The sequence below is a fragment of the Mirounga leonina genome, unplaced genomic scaffold (genome assembly GCF_011800145.1).
Source record: "Mirounga leonina isolate KUSES-001 unplaced genomic scaffold, KU_Mleo_1.0 Mir_173, whole genome shotgun sequence".
NCBI lineage: Eukaryota > Metazoa > Chordata > Mammalia > Carnivora > Phocidae > Mirounga > Mirounga leonina.
The window spans coordinates 77,440,357-77,458,205 of NW_023270447.1; the positions used below are offsets into that span (position 1 = coordinate 77,440,357).

The 17,849-nt window shown below is 53.6% G+C and overlaps 1 protein-coding gene across 2 annotated transcripts in view; it reads right to left on the bottom strand.

Annotated features, from left to right (window-relative positions):
• Positions 1–17,849, bottom strand: part of EPHB2 (EPH receptor B2) — a 124,581-nt gene that overhangs the window by 31,328 nt on the left and 75,404 nt on the right. For both annotated transcript variants that reach the window (XM_035019547.1, XM_035019546.1), the window contains exons 3-4: positions 13,792–13,947; positions 12,299–12,634 (exon numbers count right to left, since the gene is read on the bottom strand). In XM_035019547.1, coding sequence (XP_034875438.1) covers positions 12,299–12,634; positions 13,792–13,947 — 492 coding nt within the window. The remainder of the gene's footprint in view (positions 1–12,298; positions 12,635–13,791; positions 13,948–17,849) is intronic.

Consider the following 17,849-nt stretch of genomic DNA (forward strand, 5'->3'; position numbering starts at 1 on the left):
CCCGATGCGGGACTCGATCCCGGGACTCCAGAATCATGACCTGAGCGGAAGGCAGTCGCTTAACCAACTGAGCCACCCAGGCGCCCAAGAGAGTAGATCTTAAATGTTATAACCACACACGCAAAAATAGTAATTATGTGAGAGGTTGGAGGTGTGAACTAACCTTACTGTGGTAATCATTTAGCAAAATATACACATGAATCAAGACATCACATTGTATACCTTAAACTTTCATGTTATTCGTCAATAATATCTCAATAAAGCTGGAAAAATATTTCAATTCACAGAGTGGCTATGGGGCCAGCATGATGCTGGGTTCTGGGGCTCAAGAGAGGAACCTCTCAGGTCCCTGCCTTCCAGGGGCTCGGGGTCTAAAGGGAAAAAGCATATTTTTTCACACAATGATTGCCACCTCCAGGCTGGAGCTCCTGGGTCCAAGCCCCCGGGTCAGGACTCAGCCAAGGTGATCCAGGCCTAAGAAGGGGCAATGTCCTTCCCTTAACTTCTCTCCCCGTGATTTCACCTCCCAACAGTGAAGTGGCAGAATTCGTCCCTAAAGATTAGTGCACTTTTCAAACTTGAGGGGGCATAAGGAGATAACCAGGAGACTTTGTTAAAACTCACTTTACTGGGCACTCCACCCCTCTCCCCAAGATTCTGATTCAACAGGTCTGGGGTAGGGCCTGAGGATCTGCAGTTCTAACAAGCCCCCGGGTGATGCCGATGTTGCTGGTGTGTGGACCACACTTTGAGGAGCAGTGGATTCAGGACCAGAGAAGGAAGGGGACTTGTCTAAGGTCACACAGCAGCTAGGGGCTGGCATAAGAGCCTAGACTAGCTGAATCTTGATTGAGTATATTTTCCACCCACAACACCACTTCTCACAGCCCGGCTCCTGCAGAGACTGGCCCTCTCATCTGCCCAGGCTAAACTTCTGGAACCTGCAGGTCTGGAGTGTCTTGAAGCAGGGGTACAAGAAGTCGTTGGGGAGGTGCAGGGCTGAGGCTGCCCAGGAGCCTGTCCTCTCCTGAAGGCACTGGGGAGCCACAGAAGGACTGCAGTGGACAACCTGCTCCTCATATAAAAAGCTTGTCATCTTGACAACACCTGTATGCCCCCATGGTGCCCAGAGGAAACACAAAAGGAAGGCCAACCCCTAACACCTACTTGTTCACTCTGTGCCAGGTGCTTTTCCAGATGCTTTACGTAGTGAACTCCTTTGACACTCATATGGACCCTATGAGGCGGGTATTATTATTATACCCATTTTATAGATGAGGAAATGGAGGCACTGACGTATGAAGTAACTTGCCCAGAGTCACACAGTTAGCAGGCAGCAGAGCTGGGATTTGAACCCTGGCCCACTCAATCCAATGCATCCTTCCCTTCGTTGACTGTGGCTGATATGGGCTGAGCAGGGAGGTCTGGAAACCAGTGGTCATCAGAGGGCCTCTGAGGACACGCTGGTCTGGTTCCCATCCTGTTGCTGCCAAGCGCACTCCGCCCGGCTCCCGCTGACTCACCTCGCCCACCACCACCCAGCCCACCTCAGCTCTGGGAGCTCAGCTGTTGGTGGGGCAGGTCCCACACAGCTATGGGGGTCTGGGCTTGGTGGGCTTAGCTGGCAGGCTTGGGTTACAGACAGCTCACCCGGGCTCTGATCCCATAAGCCCTGTCACCCTGGGCGTGGCAAGGAGGCGGCATTTGCTGGGAAGATGATCAAGGCGGGCCAGTGGGGGCCAAGCAGGGCTGGCCTTTCTCCTGGAATCCGGGGGGATTGAGAAAAGGGAACAGCTGGATGTTCTCCCATCCCTCCTGCCGTCCACCGCCCACCCTGGGGTATCAGGTTTCCCTGTAAGTTGGTCTTCAGGGAATTCTGGTATTTTCAATTACCAGCCGGGCACGCCGGCAGGGGGCTGGGGTCAGTGGTGCCCTGTGACCCCTGCAAGGAGATGGAGCCCCAGGGAGCAAGCACAAAAGAGGCTTGTGGCTGAGAGGGGAAGGGGGAGGCCGGCCAGGCAGGGCCTGCTTGGCTGGAGCAGGTGTTCAGGGGCCCTGCTGCCCCCAGCAAACCCTGGGGGAGTGTCCAGTCCCTTCATTAGCTGAGACTTGGGGAAGTAGCCTTCCGCATATACCTCCGTTTCCCCCTCTGGGCATGAAGGGGTTGAATGAGGAGGTCTCTCGGGGCCTTCTGGGACTAGGAGCCTTTGACGGGCAGGAAGACAGGAGGCCCGAGACCAGAGGGTGTGGGTTTGGGCTTTGCTCAGCTTCGTCTCCACAGCCCCGAGCTCCGAGGCAAGAAGGAGACCCCCGAGAGTACTCGGCCTTTACCCTTTCACCGGTCAGAAGACCCCAGGAGCTTAGAGGAGTAGGGAGAAGTCACTGGGCATTGGCAGTGTGAGACCCCCACCCCAAGCCCCAGTCTCAGATCCCGCTACCTCTGTGACATCTTCACTGCTGTCGACAGCACGCCGTGACTTCCCACTGCCCCCCAAATAACACACAGATGCTCCACGTGGCCTCCGGGCGCACCTGCCTGGCACCCACCACCTCCGTGCACGTGCCCCTCCACTCCCAAGTGCCATCCACACTGGCCACCTTTCTGTTCCCAATCACACCAAGGTCATCCTTTGCTCAGGGCCTTGGCCCCACGGTGTTTCTGCCTGGACGCTCCTTGCCCCGGATCTCCATGGCCCCTCAGGAAGCCCTCCCTGACCACCCACCTGCTCCCGTCCCCTGCCACCCCACAGCGGCTTTCTTTGCTTTGCAGTGTTAACAGGGACCTTGTCTCTCTTGTTCAATCCCTTATCCCTTGTGCCTGGGACGGTGTGACAGTGTGTGGCTCAGGGTAAGCACTTATCCATATTACTGGAGGAAGGAAGGAGAGAAGGAAGGGTAAGGCTCTCCCCTTTTTTAGCACCTTCAGGAACCTGGCTGAGTCACTGACCTTGGGGGCTGGGAGCCAGGGGAAAGCAATGCAGCTTCCATGATGGGCACTAACCATTTGCTCTGCCTCAGACCCCGAGCCCACTTGTGATGTGACCTGCTGCGGTGACCTGGAGCCTCTCGCCGACCAGCCGGCCTAAAATACCACAACAGGGCATCGCAACTGCGCTTACATTCTCTGGGACTCTTGGAGTTTCCGGTTGATAGAGGGGTCGCTCTTTCAACTGTGGCAATACATTAAACTCCTGATGATCCAGCTGCAATTCTGGGTGACCTGACCATAACTGTCACAACAGAATTTCCACAAATAAAACGCTTCCAGAAAATGGGCCTCATTTCTTTCTGATTGGACCAAACATTTGCGCTGTGGGTAGAAAAAGGAAAAGCTGAGAACTGGTGTCAAGGTGGTACTTTGCTATGAAAAAAAGGAGTTCTGTGGCCAAGAAAGGTACAGAAACACAGAGTTCTAGACCCCTGCTTATGAGACCCACATTGTATATGCCTTTGTTCAAGGCTCTGAGAAGTCCTGCAGGGGAGAGACCCAGTTAACCTGGCAGTCGAGGTCTCCTTTGGCTTCAGAACCCCTTTTTCATGTAATAGTTATTAATGTCTTTTGGAAGTAGCAATTTGTGGAACATATTTTTTTTTTGGGAAAAACCCCAAAACAACAAAAATTGGGTCTAGGAGATATTGTCTTTTCCCTTGAACCCAAGAAAAGCTCCTGTCTGCGGTGGCTGTTCATCTGCTCATTCATTCTTCCCTTGATTCAGCTTAGATTTAACAGCACCTTCTGGGTGCTACACGATCAGATGCAGTGAGGTTAATCATGTCTGTTTCACAGATGAGGAAAACGAGAGTCAGGTCAAGTCTCCTGCCTAAGGTACCTCAGCTCACAGGTGGGATCGAGACCCAGACCTGCCTGACTCTACAGCCTGGGTTGGTTTGTTCTCCTTGATTTCTTGGCCTGAGCCATGCACATGATCAGAGCAGGCTAAGGCCAGGCCCTGGGCTTGGTACCATGGATACCTCCAATGGCCCACCTGCCCATGGGATGCTGGACAGCCTTGATCTTACCTGTGGCTGCTGGACGGGACCCAGTCCTACCCCAGCACCTGGACTAGCAAGGTGGTAAGAGCCTGAGCTTCAAATCAGGTAGCCCAGGCAGCATATCTCGCCCTTTGGTGCCTCCGGTTCTCCTCTACAGAATGGGGACAGGGCATGGATGTTGGGAGGTTAAATGAAAACCTGCATGTCACTTGCTTAGCACAGGCTTAGGTCCAGAGTCAGGGGCCAGGGGATGTCTGTTATATGGAGCTGTCTGGGCCGCTCAGAATCTTCTGAATCTTTTTATTTTTTTAAAATTTTACTTATTTATCTTAGGTAATCTCTACATCCAATGTGGGGCTCGAACTCATGACCCCGCGATCAAGAGTTGCACGCTCTCTGACTGAGCCAGCCGGGCGCCCCTGGGCTGCTCAGACCCGTAAGCAGCACTGTGAGTAGCTGAGTGGTGGTAATGGTGGTGGTGGAAGGGAGGAGATGCAGCATTCATTCAGGGTTCAGATCCCAGCTCTCTTATGCCCCGGAGACTGTGTGACCTCAGGCAAGTTACTTTCCTCTCTGAGCCCAGTTTTCTCACCTGCAAAATAGGATGTGGCAGACATGACTTACTGCCTGCCCAAATATCCATTCTTTCTTTTTCAAATTAACAAAATCTTGGTTCTTAGCTAGGCACATTATGCCCCAAAAAAGACTATATTTTCCCCAAACTCTCTGGTAGCTACAAGTGGCCATGTGACAATAGGATTGCCAATGAGATATAAAGCTAATGTAATATGTGGGACTTCCAGGAAGTCTCTCTTAAAGGGAAGGGCCTTCTCATTCTCCTTCTTTCATCCTGCTGCCTGGGACATGGCTGTGATAGCTGGAGCTCTCGTAGCCATTATGGCCCATAAGAACAAGAAGCTGTGTGCTGGGAAGCTTGGATCCCTGATGATTCCACGGAGTTGCAACTTCTGACATCCTTTACATATAAGAAAAATAAACTTCCATTTTGTCTAAGCCACTATGGTAGACTGGTTGTATTATTATTATTTTTTAAAGATTTTATTTATTTATTTGACAGAGAGAGAGAGAGAGAGACAGCAAGAGTGGGAACACAAGCAGGGGCAGAGGGAGAGGGAGAAGCACGCTTCCCGCTGAGCAGGGAGCCCGATGTGGGGCTCAATCCCAGGACCCTGGGATCATGACCTGAGCCGAAGGCAGATGCTTAACGACTGAGCCACCCAGGCGCCCCTGGTTGTGTTATTAATCACGTCCTTATATCTTCACTCTTTGCCCTATAACTTGTGTCAAACTGTCCCCCAACTTTGGGCTGAGCCATGCGACTTGCTTTGGCCAATGGGATATTAGCAAACACGATCTAAGCAGAGGCTTGACAAGCCCTTGCATATATCTGCTGGCTATCTTGGTTCCCTGTGATTGTCACAAGAACACGCCCAGGCTGACCTGCTGAAGAAGAGATACGCAGAACAGAGTTGTTGCCCTAGGGGTCCCAGCCAGGACCATCCTGACCATCTGACAGCAGCCAACCCCAAATGTGTAATAAAGCCCTGAAAATATCCAAAGATCTGCCGAGTGACCCAGAGTGCAAACCCATGAATGCACCCCCACCAGGACCCGCCCGGCCGATCCGGAGCCCCGTGTGCTAGAAAAATGCTTCTTGCTTTTATGCTGTTGGTGTTGTGGTTGATTGTCCAACAGCATTACCGTGGCAGCAGCTATCTGTTATTTTTTTTCCTGTTCTGTGCAGCGAAACTCAATCTTAACTGATACTCTAGGCTGGCAGTGCCTTCCCTGCAGAAAGCTTGGGGGGATCAAAGAGGCCGATGTGTGCAGAGGGCTTAGCCTGGGGAGGAAAGTGCCCTCTCCCTCTCCCTTCATTTCTCCAGGGCTGCGTCTCACCGGGGGCTCTCTCGGCCCATCTTCCTCTGATCCTCTTGGCCCCCAGGGAGAGAAGTAGGTGAGTACATGCTCATGCGAGTCCTAGAGACTGAGCCACTGTATGCCTGCCCCCCAGGAGGGCAGGAGGATCAGAGGAGAACACACTGGCGGAAGGGGCTTTGGAAAGTTGAAAGTCCTTCCATGAGAAAGCCATGCAGAGTGGAGTCCTGGACAGGGGCCGTGACGCTTGGCCGGGGTGCTGGAGACTGGCTCTACCACCATCTGCTGGGTCATCTCAGACAGCCACTTAGGGACCTCTCTGGGCCTCAGTTTTCCTTTCTATAAAAAACGAGGTGTGCACTCCAGGGCCCCTGACAATGCTGATGTGCTTTAATTTGGCTTATGTTACCTTCTGCAATAGGCAGAATGATGACCCCCAAAGATGTCCACATCCTGATCCCAGAATCTGTGAATATGGTACCTTACACAGCAAAAGGGTTTTGCAGATGTGATTAAGGTCATTGTCCTCGAGATGGGGAAATTACCCTGGATTATCCAGGTAGACCCAATGTAATCTATTGAGTCCTTAAAGGAGGAGAAGCTTTCGCAGCCAAGAGTCAGAGAACCAAAGGGCCGTAGCATGAAGAGGGCTTGGACCCCGTTGTAGCTTCTGAGATGCAGGAGCCATGTGCAAGGACTGGAAAGAGGGCCCCTCAGGTGAAGGGCAGCGGCCAGTCGGCAAGGACAGGGACACCTCACTCCTACCATCCCATGGCACTGAGTTCTGCCAACACCTGAATGAATAAGGAAACGGATCCTCCCTTAGAGTCGTCAGAGAGGAACGCCGCCCTGCCAACAGCTTGATTTGGGCCCGTGAGATCCAGACTAGTCTTCTGCCCTACAGAGCCGGGAGGCGGGAACTGCGGCTCGTTCTAAGTTGCTAAGTTAGTGGCATTTTGTTACAGCAGCAAGAGGAAACGAAGACACCTTCTGGATTCATTTGAAGCCTAGCTGCCATGTCTCATCCACGGACTCTGTGCTGGGTGCTCTGTCTACATTATTGCTGATCTGGCCACCATCCAGCAAAGCGGGAATGATATAGATCGATGCCCATTCTGCAGGCGCGGACCCTGAGGCTGGGGGAAGCGAAGCCTCCCATGCAGCCTGGTCACACAGTGAAGACAGGGCCGTGCTGGATGAGGGCTGAGCCCAGCACTGATGACGACTTTTTGCCCACACGACCCACTAGGACGGGACAACAGGGGAACTTCCTAACTAGTCAATCTCCTGTTCAGTTCTGGTGATGCCAAACACCGCCTTTGCCGCCCGGGCTGTGGTGTGCACCGGCCCCTGCTCACATCCTGCCCGGCCTCTGCAGAAGGCCTGAGTCCCGCCAGCACTGGGCCCCAGTCTGCCACCGCCGGCCTGGTGACTAGGGACAAGTCGCCTCCCCCTCGATGCCGTAATTTCCTTACCCGTGAGACAGGATAATGATAGGACCCACCTCCTAGGGTTGTCGTGAAGATGTATCATCAAGGACTCGGGATAGGGTCTGGCACAGAGTAAACGAACCATGGGAGCCATTATTATGATTAGGGGGGTCACAGAACGATCTCCGCTTTCTGACCGCCTGCATGTACCAGGCAGCCTGGGAGGCACCTTGAGACATGAGCTCAAAGCCTCCCAGCAGTCCTGTGAGGAGGGGTGGTGATGCTCACGAGGAGATGCATTCAGACGTGGGCTAAGTGACTTGTCTAAGGCTGTGTGCCAGTGAGCAGCCAGGCTTGATTCAAAGCCAGGTTTGTTTGCCAGATTCCCAAACCCAGACCCTCCCCACCCCTGCTGGAACTGGGCAGAGGTGCGGCTGCACGGAGCTTGCTCCGGGTGAGACCATGTCCGGCGCAGCCCTGGAGGGCGGCCAAGAGGACTGGACGCGCCCTGAGGACAAGCCCCACGTTACTGAAATGCCGCATGCGCCCCCTGGTCTGCACGGCTGTCTCTGCCTTGTGATTTCGATCTCGGCTTAAATGCCACCTCCTCAGAGAGGCTCTCTTCTGATGCCCACCCTGAGGGTTGCCCTCCTCCCTCCCATCCCCTAGGTTGTCTGGTTTGTTTGTGTCAAGGACCAGAGACTCTGGACAGCAGCCTGAATCCCGGGGCTGCCCCTTCCCAGCTGAGTGACACTGGGTGTGTGCTTGACCTCTCCCCACATCAGTTTCCTCTTCTGTCAAGTGGGGATGTACGGCCCAGCCTGGCCTCCTCTCTCCAGGGGCCCCCGAGAGGACACATGAATATGGGGCAGAAAGGCGTTCTGCAATAGTGGAGTGTGGTTCAGAGGTGGCACGATGGCTTTATGAAGTCAGAAGACAGCTCTGGCCCTGGTGAATGCCAAGGAAGTGTGAGCAAGGCCCAGCCACTTGCCCAAAAGGAATACTTTTTCCTTTTAAGGCAATGAGCTAGATATTTATATATTGAATTTTAGGGTCTGATTAAAACCGACCACTGAATGCATTTGTCTGGAAATCAAGTCCCCAGCCTTGCTTTCCAGCCTGTTGTACTTCTCTACGCCCCACCTCACTCCATGCTTCTCTGAGCCCTTCTGCAAATGTTCACTGAGCATTCACTGTGGTGCGCCCCTGGCCAGGTGCCGGGAAAACCGTGGTAAGTAAGGAAAAGCAGACCCATTGTGTACCACCACACGCTGATGGCGGGGGAGACAGACAGGAATGACATGATCAAAGACTTAAGGCTAAAATCTCAACCAGGGAGGCTTGAGGGCCACGGTGCTGGGGGTGTGTGATCAAGTGAGGAAGGTCAATAAAAATGAGCTAAGGTCTGAAAGAAGGGTGAAGAGAAAAGCAATCCAGGCAGAGGGACCATGTGTGGAGGCACCTCGTGCTCAGGAGGAACAGAAAGAACTCTCCCTCTAGCCTGCCTCCTGCACTTCCCTCTCCTGGGACACCTTCTCCCTGCATGATTCCATCTCTGCTTCTTCTAAGCATCTCCATTCTGCAAAGCCAAGCTCAAATGCCTCTTCTTCCAGGAAGCCTTCCATGATTTGCCCTTTTCCCATTCCCTAGGAGGCTATGCTCTCTCTCCCCTCCCCGATACCTCCTTGGGCCCTCTTTCATGCCATCTTGTATGTAGATGCTGTGTCCATGTCTCATCTTCCCAACCAGGGCATAGATCATCAAGGGCAGGAACTGTGTCTTCTGCAGTGTAGACTTGCAGTCCCATAGCTCTGGGTTTAAATCCTAGTTGGCCTCAAGAGAGGCCTTAGTCGTGGCTTCACCTCTCTGGATCTCTGTTTCCTCATCTGGCAAAAGGGGATAAGGTGGTGAGGGCGTGGTGTGGCTGCATGGTCCCCAGCTGGGCTCTGACCATCTGAGAAAGAGTCGGCTTGTCAAGGGGCTTGAAACAAAGAGGAAGGAGAAAGGTATTTATGATCCAGAAAGCCTCAGGGCTTTGAGGTCATACAGGGGCTTAGACCTGAGTTTCCCAAATCTGCCAGATGGTAAGAAACTCTTGAGCCACTTGTTAAACATGCAGAGTCCCAGGACCCACTTCTGGAATTCTGATTCCACAGGTCTGGGGTGGGGTCCAGGAACCTATGTTCTGGAAAAGCTCTCGTATTGTTCTGATGCACAATGTGGTGGAAAAATTGAGGCCATGAGGGAGGCAGTGATTTCCATGTGTGTGATGGGTTGGATCGGTTTTCTCAGTTTCACCTCTTGGAATAGGATTATGTACCCACACCCCTTGCCAAGCCACTCTGCAGGGTTCATTTGCTGTGGGTGACTGTGCCACAGGCGGAGGAGAGGCATGCATCTGTGTGCCATGGCTTGGCGTGGATGCTTGCACTCCCAGCATCCACCATGACAGAAAACAAGCCTGGGTGGCGGCTGGTCCAAGGGGAATGGGAGACATATGGAACAGGCTGAATCCAACCCACATTCTGGAGTCCTGCCCAGCCCAGAGAGCCCTGCTGCAGATTAGCTAAACCCTAGCTGCCCCCCAGATGAGCGAGTGAGAAAATAAATATTTATTGTTGTAAACTACTAAGGTTTGGGTGGTTTTGTTATGCAGCATTATTGTAGCAATAGCTGACTGATACACTGAGGTCACACAGCAAATGAATGGCAAAGCTGGGATTCAAACTTGGGTCTGAATCCAGTGCTTGTTTCTCACTGCTTCTGTCTTTCAATCCTGAGGGCCTCCCCTTTTCCCCCCACCCCCACACCTTCCTTTCTGGAAGCCCCTCACTTCCACTCCATCCCACCTTTGTTCTCTGGGAACTTCCAGCTCCAGAAAGGAAGGGTCCACTTCAAGCAGCCCAGACTCTACTCTTTGCTACTAATAAGCTGAGCCTTCTTGAGTAGATAGTTCCACCCTCAGGGCTCCTGTATGGGTGTAGAGGAGGTCCCTAGAGCCAGGGAAAGAACCCCCACCCCTCTACCCCCTGGAGCCTGTGGGGGGAGTAGGGAGCCTGGGCTTCCCTAAATCAGGGCCTCACAGCTGAGGCTTTATAATCTGTTAGGTGTCTTTGCCAACACCTGTTGGCTTTTGGGGGTTCTCTTGGATTGCCTGCCTTGAGTCTACTCCCTCTGGACCCCACCCTGAGTAGGGCGTAAATGCACCTATGACCCTGCAAGAACAGCAGGCTCATGCTCACAACTATGTCCTCTCGCCTACAGCAATACCACAAACACTCACGAACAAAACCACACTCCTCGTACAAAAACACACGGACAGACAGGACCATATTCAGACATACAAATTCATGCTCAAACACACCCCGTTCCAAACCCCTCGGATTCAGACACACCCATGCTCAGGAATGCATGTATAAATAAGAAGCCACATGGCCGCAGAACATGGGATCCCAATCATAAACACATGGTCACCCAAACACATACAGTGACACACCCACACATTCTTACAAATACACTCACTCACATGCACCATCAGACCCATAGTCACACTCAAGGTTCCTTGGACATACCCTGGATTGTGCCCAAGCACTGGAATCTGGTAGACTTAGTTAATTCCTGTCCCTTACCCTTCCTGCTTTGTGACTCAACTTCTCTGAGCATCATCTGTAAAATGGGGACATGGATGCCTCCTATTCAAGGAGGCCAGGGGTATGCAGTGAGGTCATGTATAGACAGTACCCCTCAACCTGGAGCTGGTTGGCCCCTCTCTTTCCATGTTCTTGTTCATGCCCTTCCTCAATCTCAAAAGACATTTCTATCACTCCCTTAAACATTTTATTAGTCCTTTAAACTGCAGGCCAAATCCTGCCTCCTCCAGGAAGCCTTCCTAGACCTCCATCTCTGGATCCCCTGAGCACTTACTGTGTGGGCCCCACTTGACATTCGAAAGATAAGGTGGGTAGCCCACTCACTTTCTCTCCCAGAGCCTAGCCTCCCTTGGCTCTTCCTTGGACAGGGCCCAGACCATGCTCTCAATAAGGGCTTGGCAAGGGTTGTTGAGTGAATAACTGAGGGCCAAACACACAGTTTTCAATCCACAGGTACCATGAGGTCCTTGAAAATCTCATGTGGTCCTTGGTTGGGGGATGAGGCTGGGAAGCGTCACAGGTGACCCAGGGGACAGTGGGCTCGGTGGAGAGAAGGGGCCGGAAGCCTAAGAGGAGTGGACTGAAGAGGGAATGGCAATAGTAGTGAGACTGCAACGTTTGGCAACTTTTTTGCCATGAAGGAAGCAGGGCAGAAGATGGAGGGCGACGGAGGGTCCCAGAAAGGATTATGCAAGATGAACTGAGGGAGAAAAGCTTGCTGGAGCTGGACTGGGGTGGGCTGTGGAAACTGCTAGATATCTACTGGCGGTCTCCCCACCCCCACTGGGAAAGGATCACATCGCCCAGCCTCCTTTGTGGCTTGGTGAGGCCACGTGACCAGGTTCTTTCCAGGGGCCTGTGCCCAGAAGGGATGGGTTCCACTCCTGCTTCCCTGGGTCCTCTCTCTCCCAGCCTTCCTGCAGACAGACACACCTGTGCCTCAGTTTCCACCATGCACACAGGCGGGGAGCGTGGGGCTTGCTAACGCCAATGGAAGAACCCGGGTCCCTGAATCTCCGAGTGGATCCGACCTACCCATGAGCCTGGACTGCTCACCCCTGGGCTCTTCCATGACAGAGGCCACCGAACACCGGGCCTTTTTGTTAGGGGAGCTGCACGCTTACCTTCAACAGCACACGCTCACCAAACGACAGCAATTATCATAAACACCACGGCAACGGAGAGGTGACGCGTACGCTCCCAGGGGAGGACGGCCTTGGAGAAGTGGAAGCCACTCCACGGCGGGGAGGGAGCTCGGAGCGGGGCCGGCAGGGTTCCCGTTCGGGTTCACGGCCCTGCTCCCCCGGAGCGGGCATCTCAAGTGCTTACCCGCCTGGTTGGTGGTGATGTTCACGGAGGCGAACTGAGGGGAGAAGGGGCTCTGGTCGGTGACGCCGTTCACCGCCTGGATCTCGAAGGTGTACTGCGTGTGGGCCAGCAGGTCGCTGACGTAAATGCGCGGCTCGGTCAGGCCCAGCTGTCGGGGCGCGTACTGCACGTTGTCCCCGCAGCGGGTGCAGGCGCCCCGGCCCGAGCCACAGCTCTTGCAGATGATGTTGTAGACCAGGTCCTCGCGGCCCCCTGAATCGCGGGGCGGGGTCCACTCCAGCATGAGCGAGGTCTCGTTGACGCTGGAGATCACCGCCTGGGGCGCCGAGGGGATGGCTGAGGGTGGGGAGAGGTGTCGGTCAGTGGGGGCTGCGGAGGTACATTCCTAAGAGACGGCTCTCTGCCCGCTGCCCTGGCTCCAGCCCAGGCCCCCAAAGGCTTCCTTCAAATCCCTTCTCCCCTCCATCCCCCTGAGAGATGCTTCTAGAATATAACTCGTTTTGCTGCACATCTGCTTAACGCTTTCCCCTTGGACTCCAACCTCCTCGGTGTTTGTTACTAGGGCCGGTCTTTGTGTGTTGGGGATCATACCCACCTGGGATCTCTTTCCCCTTCTTCCTTCTAACAGAACCCAATTTTATTCAGGGTGGTAAGATGTCCAGCTAGGAGACTAATTTCCTAGCCTCTTGTGATGAAGAGCTGGCCATTGATATACTGCAGAAGTTGTTGGTCAGGACTTTTTCTTAAAAGGAGACCACTGTAAAATGTCCCTTTGTCCCTTTCCTTCTTCCTCTGCCTAGAATGTGTGTGATGGCTGGAGCTTCAGCAGCAATGCTGGACTATGGACTATGAAGTGACCCAAAGGATAGAAACCACACACTGAGGATGGCAGCCTAGAAAGAGTGAGCCAGGTCCCAGAGAACTCCATGGATTTGTCGTAATATCCCAGGACTGCCTATCTCCAGCGTTCTGCTGTGAGAGAATAGAGTCCTATGGTTTAAGCCACTGGGGTCAGCTCTCTGTTGCTTGCAGCTGAATTCCATTCCTGTCTATACAGGAGATGGTAAGATTGCCCTCCTAGTCACTCCTTTCTTAGAGAACCTTGGCCTGAGATTCAGGCGGCCGCTGCCAGGTTAGAACACTGGGCAGGCTTTTCTGTCACACACACCACCTGCGTTGGTTCTCCTTCTGCCAAGCCTCCCATTCACTGTCCCTCTGTGAATCGAGACCTTGACTTTATCCTCCATGTGACTGGCAGGAGGAGGTACGGAGCCAGATGTCAGCTCCACGGTTGCTGCGCATTGGCAGGGCAGAGACCCCAGGATGGTCCTTTTCCAACCAGTTTTTCATTTCCCCTCCCACCAGGTGATGGGCCACTCCCCGCTCAAGAAAGGCTGGCTGGAGCCAGGCAGCCACCCACCCCTTGCTCCGAGCTTTCTGCAAGGGGACTCGGGACGCAGTGGGGCATCGCCCTCCAGGGGCCCCGAGCGTACTTGTGCAGGGCATGTCGAGGGGGTCCAGGTCTGCTCTGTAGTAACCGTTGCGGCAGACACAGTTGGTCGCCCCTTCTGAGGTGGTCCGGCTGTTGATGGGACAGTGCGTGCAGGCCTCGTCCCCTTGGTTGGCCTTGAAGGTTCCAGATGGGCAACCTGGGAGAGAAGACAAGGAGAGTCGCTGGGGAAACCAGATGAGGACTCAGGGGCCACAAGACATGGGGAGACCCTGTAGTCTCTTGGAGGGGCCATGAAGTGCAACTGTTGGGAAACCCCGTCTCCTAAGGCTCTTGGGGGTCTCCAGGCTCCAACAGGGCAGTCCTATCTGTGCCCAGAAGGTTCTAGGCTACCTGGTTTCTTGTCTCTGAAGCTGTCTATGGGTTCAGTGGGATCCCTAGCAATCCCTCTTCACCTTTTCCAGGTTGGCTGTGGCACCGCTTCTAGGGTCAATCCTGACTTACTCTGAAGACTCTGAAGAGGTCTGGGGCAGGAGCCAGGGTCCAGTCTTGCTCACTGATGGCTGGCTGAGCCCTGATTCTTGTAACTAGATTCCTGGCTTCCAGAGGATCATGATGATTACGTTACAGCAGAGAATTCCTAGCACAGTGCAGGCCACACAGAAATGCGATGTTATAGAGCAGAAAAGAACACGGTCTTTGGAAGTAGACAGACCTGGGTTTGAGTCCCAGTTTGGCCTGTGCTAGCCGTGGGGCCGTAGACAAGCGGCTTAACCAGGCCGAGACTCAGTTTCCTTATTTGTAAAATTATGATCCTAAGACCCATTTCTGAAGGCCACTGGGGGAATTTGGTCCAGTGTGTAAGGCACATGGCAGGAGGCCTTGCACAGTAGAGGTGCCCAACGAATAGTAGCTGTTATTACAGTAGGTGCTGGATCAATGTATTTCACCAAAGGGAGCCTGCAGTACCAGGGACAGCCTGAGGAGGGAAGTGTTTGCACTTGATGGGCATTCAGCAATCTGGGACCTTCCAGGGGCTTCGGCCTTCTTCCCTGCTCTGGGAGGATGCTCAGAATGTGGGTTCAGGCCCTGCAGCTCAGGGCTTAGGTTCTACAAGCAAGGACCACTCCTGTGTGGACCTGTGTGCAAATCCACCCTACCCTAGCCCTGGGCTGGGCATCAGGAAGCCTGGGGTCCAGGCCCTGCCCTTTTCCTGGCCTCAGTTTCTTCTGCTGCTTACTGGGGTTCATCATCCCAGCTCTGCTGTGGAGCCTGTGGAGGGGAGATCACGTAAGGGGTAAGTGAGAAGGTGGACAGGGAAGAGCTTTGCAATGGGCAAGTTCCTCGTTGGGGTGAAAGGCGGCTAAACCACGTACAGGCCAGGGGGGTTCACCCGGATCACATTCCAGGCCTGTGCGCTCTGTCACCTCTGGCAGGCCACTCCACCCCTCGGAGCGTCCATCTCCTCGCGTGCAAATGGCTAACATCCATTTCCCTAAATCATTTTTCCAGCCCCAGCCTTCCAGCTTATCCTCCGTGTTCAAATACTTAGCAAACTGCCCTCCCCTCAACCCCTCAATGAGCTCCAGCCTCAGAGGCCCCAACCCCCCCGCCCCTGGTGCTTACAGTACTCGAGTTCAGAAAGCTTTACTCCCCTGCCACAATTATTCATCAAGGGGTCCCTTGGCCACGCTCTTGGCTCCCTCGGGATGGGAACTACGTCTGATTCATGGCTCCTTCCCCTGTGCCGAGCACAGAACCCGGCACTCAGCAGATGCTCCATACATACACCTCGAAGCTGGCTGCTAAAGTGGGAAGGGCTTGGGCTTTGGGGATCGTGTAAACAGAAAGGCAGTGAAGAATGGTGGTTAGTGTGCAGGCTGCTTGGCAAATCCCTGAGCTGCCTGTGCCAGGGGTGTGACCTTGGGCCAGTCACTGAAGTTATTTCCTTATCTGCAAAATGGGCACAAGACTATCTACCTCCCACAATTGCTGCAAGGATTACAGTGGTTCAATTTAGGCAAAAATGCCTAGAACAGTTCCTGGCATTACTGAACTGTATCCGATTCAAACACCGATCTGCTGGGTGACCTCAGGCAAGTAGTTCAACCTCTCTGAGCTGAAGTTTTCTCATTGGGATGAGAGCATCTACCCCATAAAGTGGCCATGAGGACCCCATGCGATGGACAGTGTCTGGCGTGGGGCAGGGGAGAGGTTGTAGTCACAACTCAGGGCTTGCTGGATAAAACAAGCACTCAGTGTATACGCCCCAGACAATTCCCCCTGGGGCACTAGAAAACAGCACCCTCCCCCTGGGGCCCTAGTTTACCTGCCTTTTGGAGGGGGTTTCCAGTAGGTGGCAGCCAACTTAACAAAGACACTGGCTGATGCCACCCTGACCAGGCCCCACGGGGATCTCGAGTCCAGCTCCAGTCCAGTCCTTAAGGAACTATAGGCAAGAGCAGAGTCAGGACTTTGATAGAACCACCCAGGCTCTCGTGACTCCAAGGAGGATGATGAGTGCTCTGGGGGTTATTAAGTCTTCCACTGGACAGATGGGGAAACCAGGGCTTCAGAGTGTAAATATGAAACAGTCAACATTTATTGAGTTTGTATAAAATCCTGGCACTGTCCTAAGGACTTAGCCCATAGTAACTCATCCAGTCCTTACCCAACCCTGTGATGGAGGGAAGGTTATCACTCCCATTTTCAGATGGAGGCGTGAAGGCACAGAGATGGGAGTCATTTGCTTGGATGTGAGCTTACAGCGGCTCAGTCTCAGGTGGTCTGACTCTAGAAGCTTCCCTAACCACCACACTACACGGCCCTGTGCAACCTGTGTTCCTGTCAATGGTCCAAGAGCGCTGAGCGGGGATTGGCAGCTCTAGTTCTGGGGGCCCGCCCAGGGCTCTCGGCACTTTGCTGCACTGGTTTTGGGGTCCTGAGTGCTCCTGTCCTCTGCTGCCTGGCTGAAGAGGCAGCCCACCATCTTGGCACAATCCAGTCAAGACATGCAGCCTGCAGCTCTGGCTCAAGTTAAGCAGATGACGTCTCTGAGCCTCAGTTTGCTCTCCTGTAGAATGGGGGCACAGGGCTCCTGTGGGGATCTAGGATCATCCTAATAGATGCCAAAAGGTTTTGTTCCTAAGATCAGGACCCTCCTGGCTCCCTTTCAGGCAAGAGCCTGTCCAGCTTAGCACATCTCTTCCATCTGCTGGCAATTCCCTGGGCCCGGCTGGTGGGTGGCTGCCCAGTCTCCCCTCCAGCCCCTCCACCTGGGCTGTCTTTCTGGCTGTCCTCTCTTGTCACCATGTCCTGGCCCCATCTCAGACTCCCCGGGCTGCCTCCTCCAGAAGCCTTCCTTCATTAGGTGTGCAGCCCGGCCACCCCTCCACCTTCCCACTGGGCATCTATGGTTTCCCTATCTATTAGCCGGTGCTTCACCAAACCTGTTCTTTCATCTGGGAAGGTGACATCACTCTCCACCCAGTCACAGGAACTCTGGATGCCTCCTCCCTACCCTCAGCCCCTGCTGCCAATTACCAGGTCTCCCCCCGCCCCCACCCTGCCCGATCCTGGCTCTTCTCTGCAGCTGTTCTACCCCTTCGGGCATCCAGAAAGCTCTTCCTACCGACTCCTTAGCCTCGTGTGGCCATCTGGCCTCCTCCTGCCCACCCCCACTCCCCTAGCCAGCTTTCTAAAGTCCACACCTTTCTGTGTCACTTAAAAACCCACAATGGCACACAATGGAATATTATTCGGCCATAAAAAGGAATAAAGTACGGATACACACCACAACATGGATGAACCTTGACGACATTGTGCTTATGAAAGAAGCCAGGCACAAAAGGCTACATAGTGTGTGCTTCCATTTATAGAAAAGTATCCAGAATAGCCGTCTATAGAGACAGAAGTAGATTAGTGGTTGCTAAGGACTGGGGAGAGCAGAGAATGGGGAGTGACTGCTAATGGGGAATAGGGTTTCTTTTTGAGGTGATGAACGTGTTCTAAAATTGATTGTGGGGATGGTTGCACAATTCTGTGCATATGCTAAAAATCACCGGATTGTACGACTTAAATAGCTGAATTCTACGGCATGTG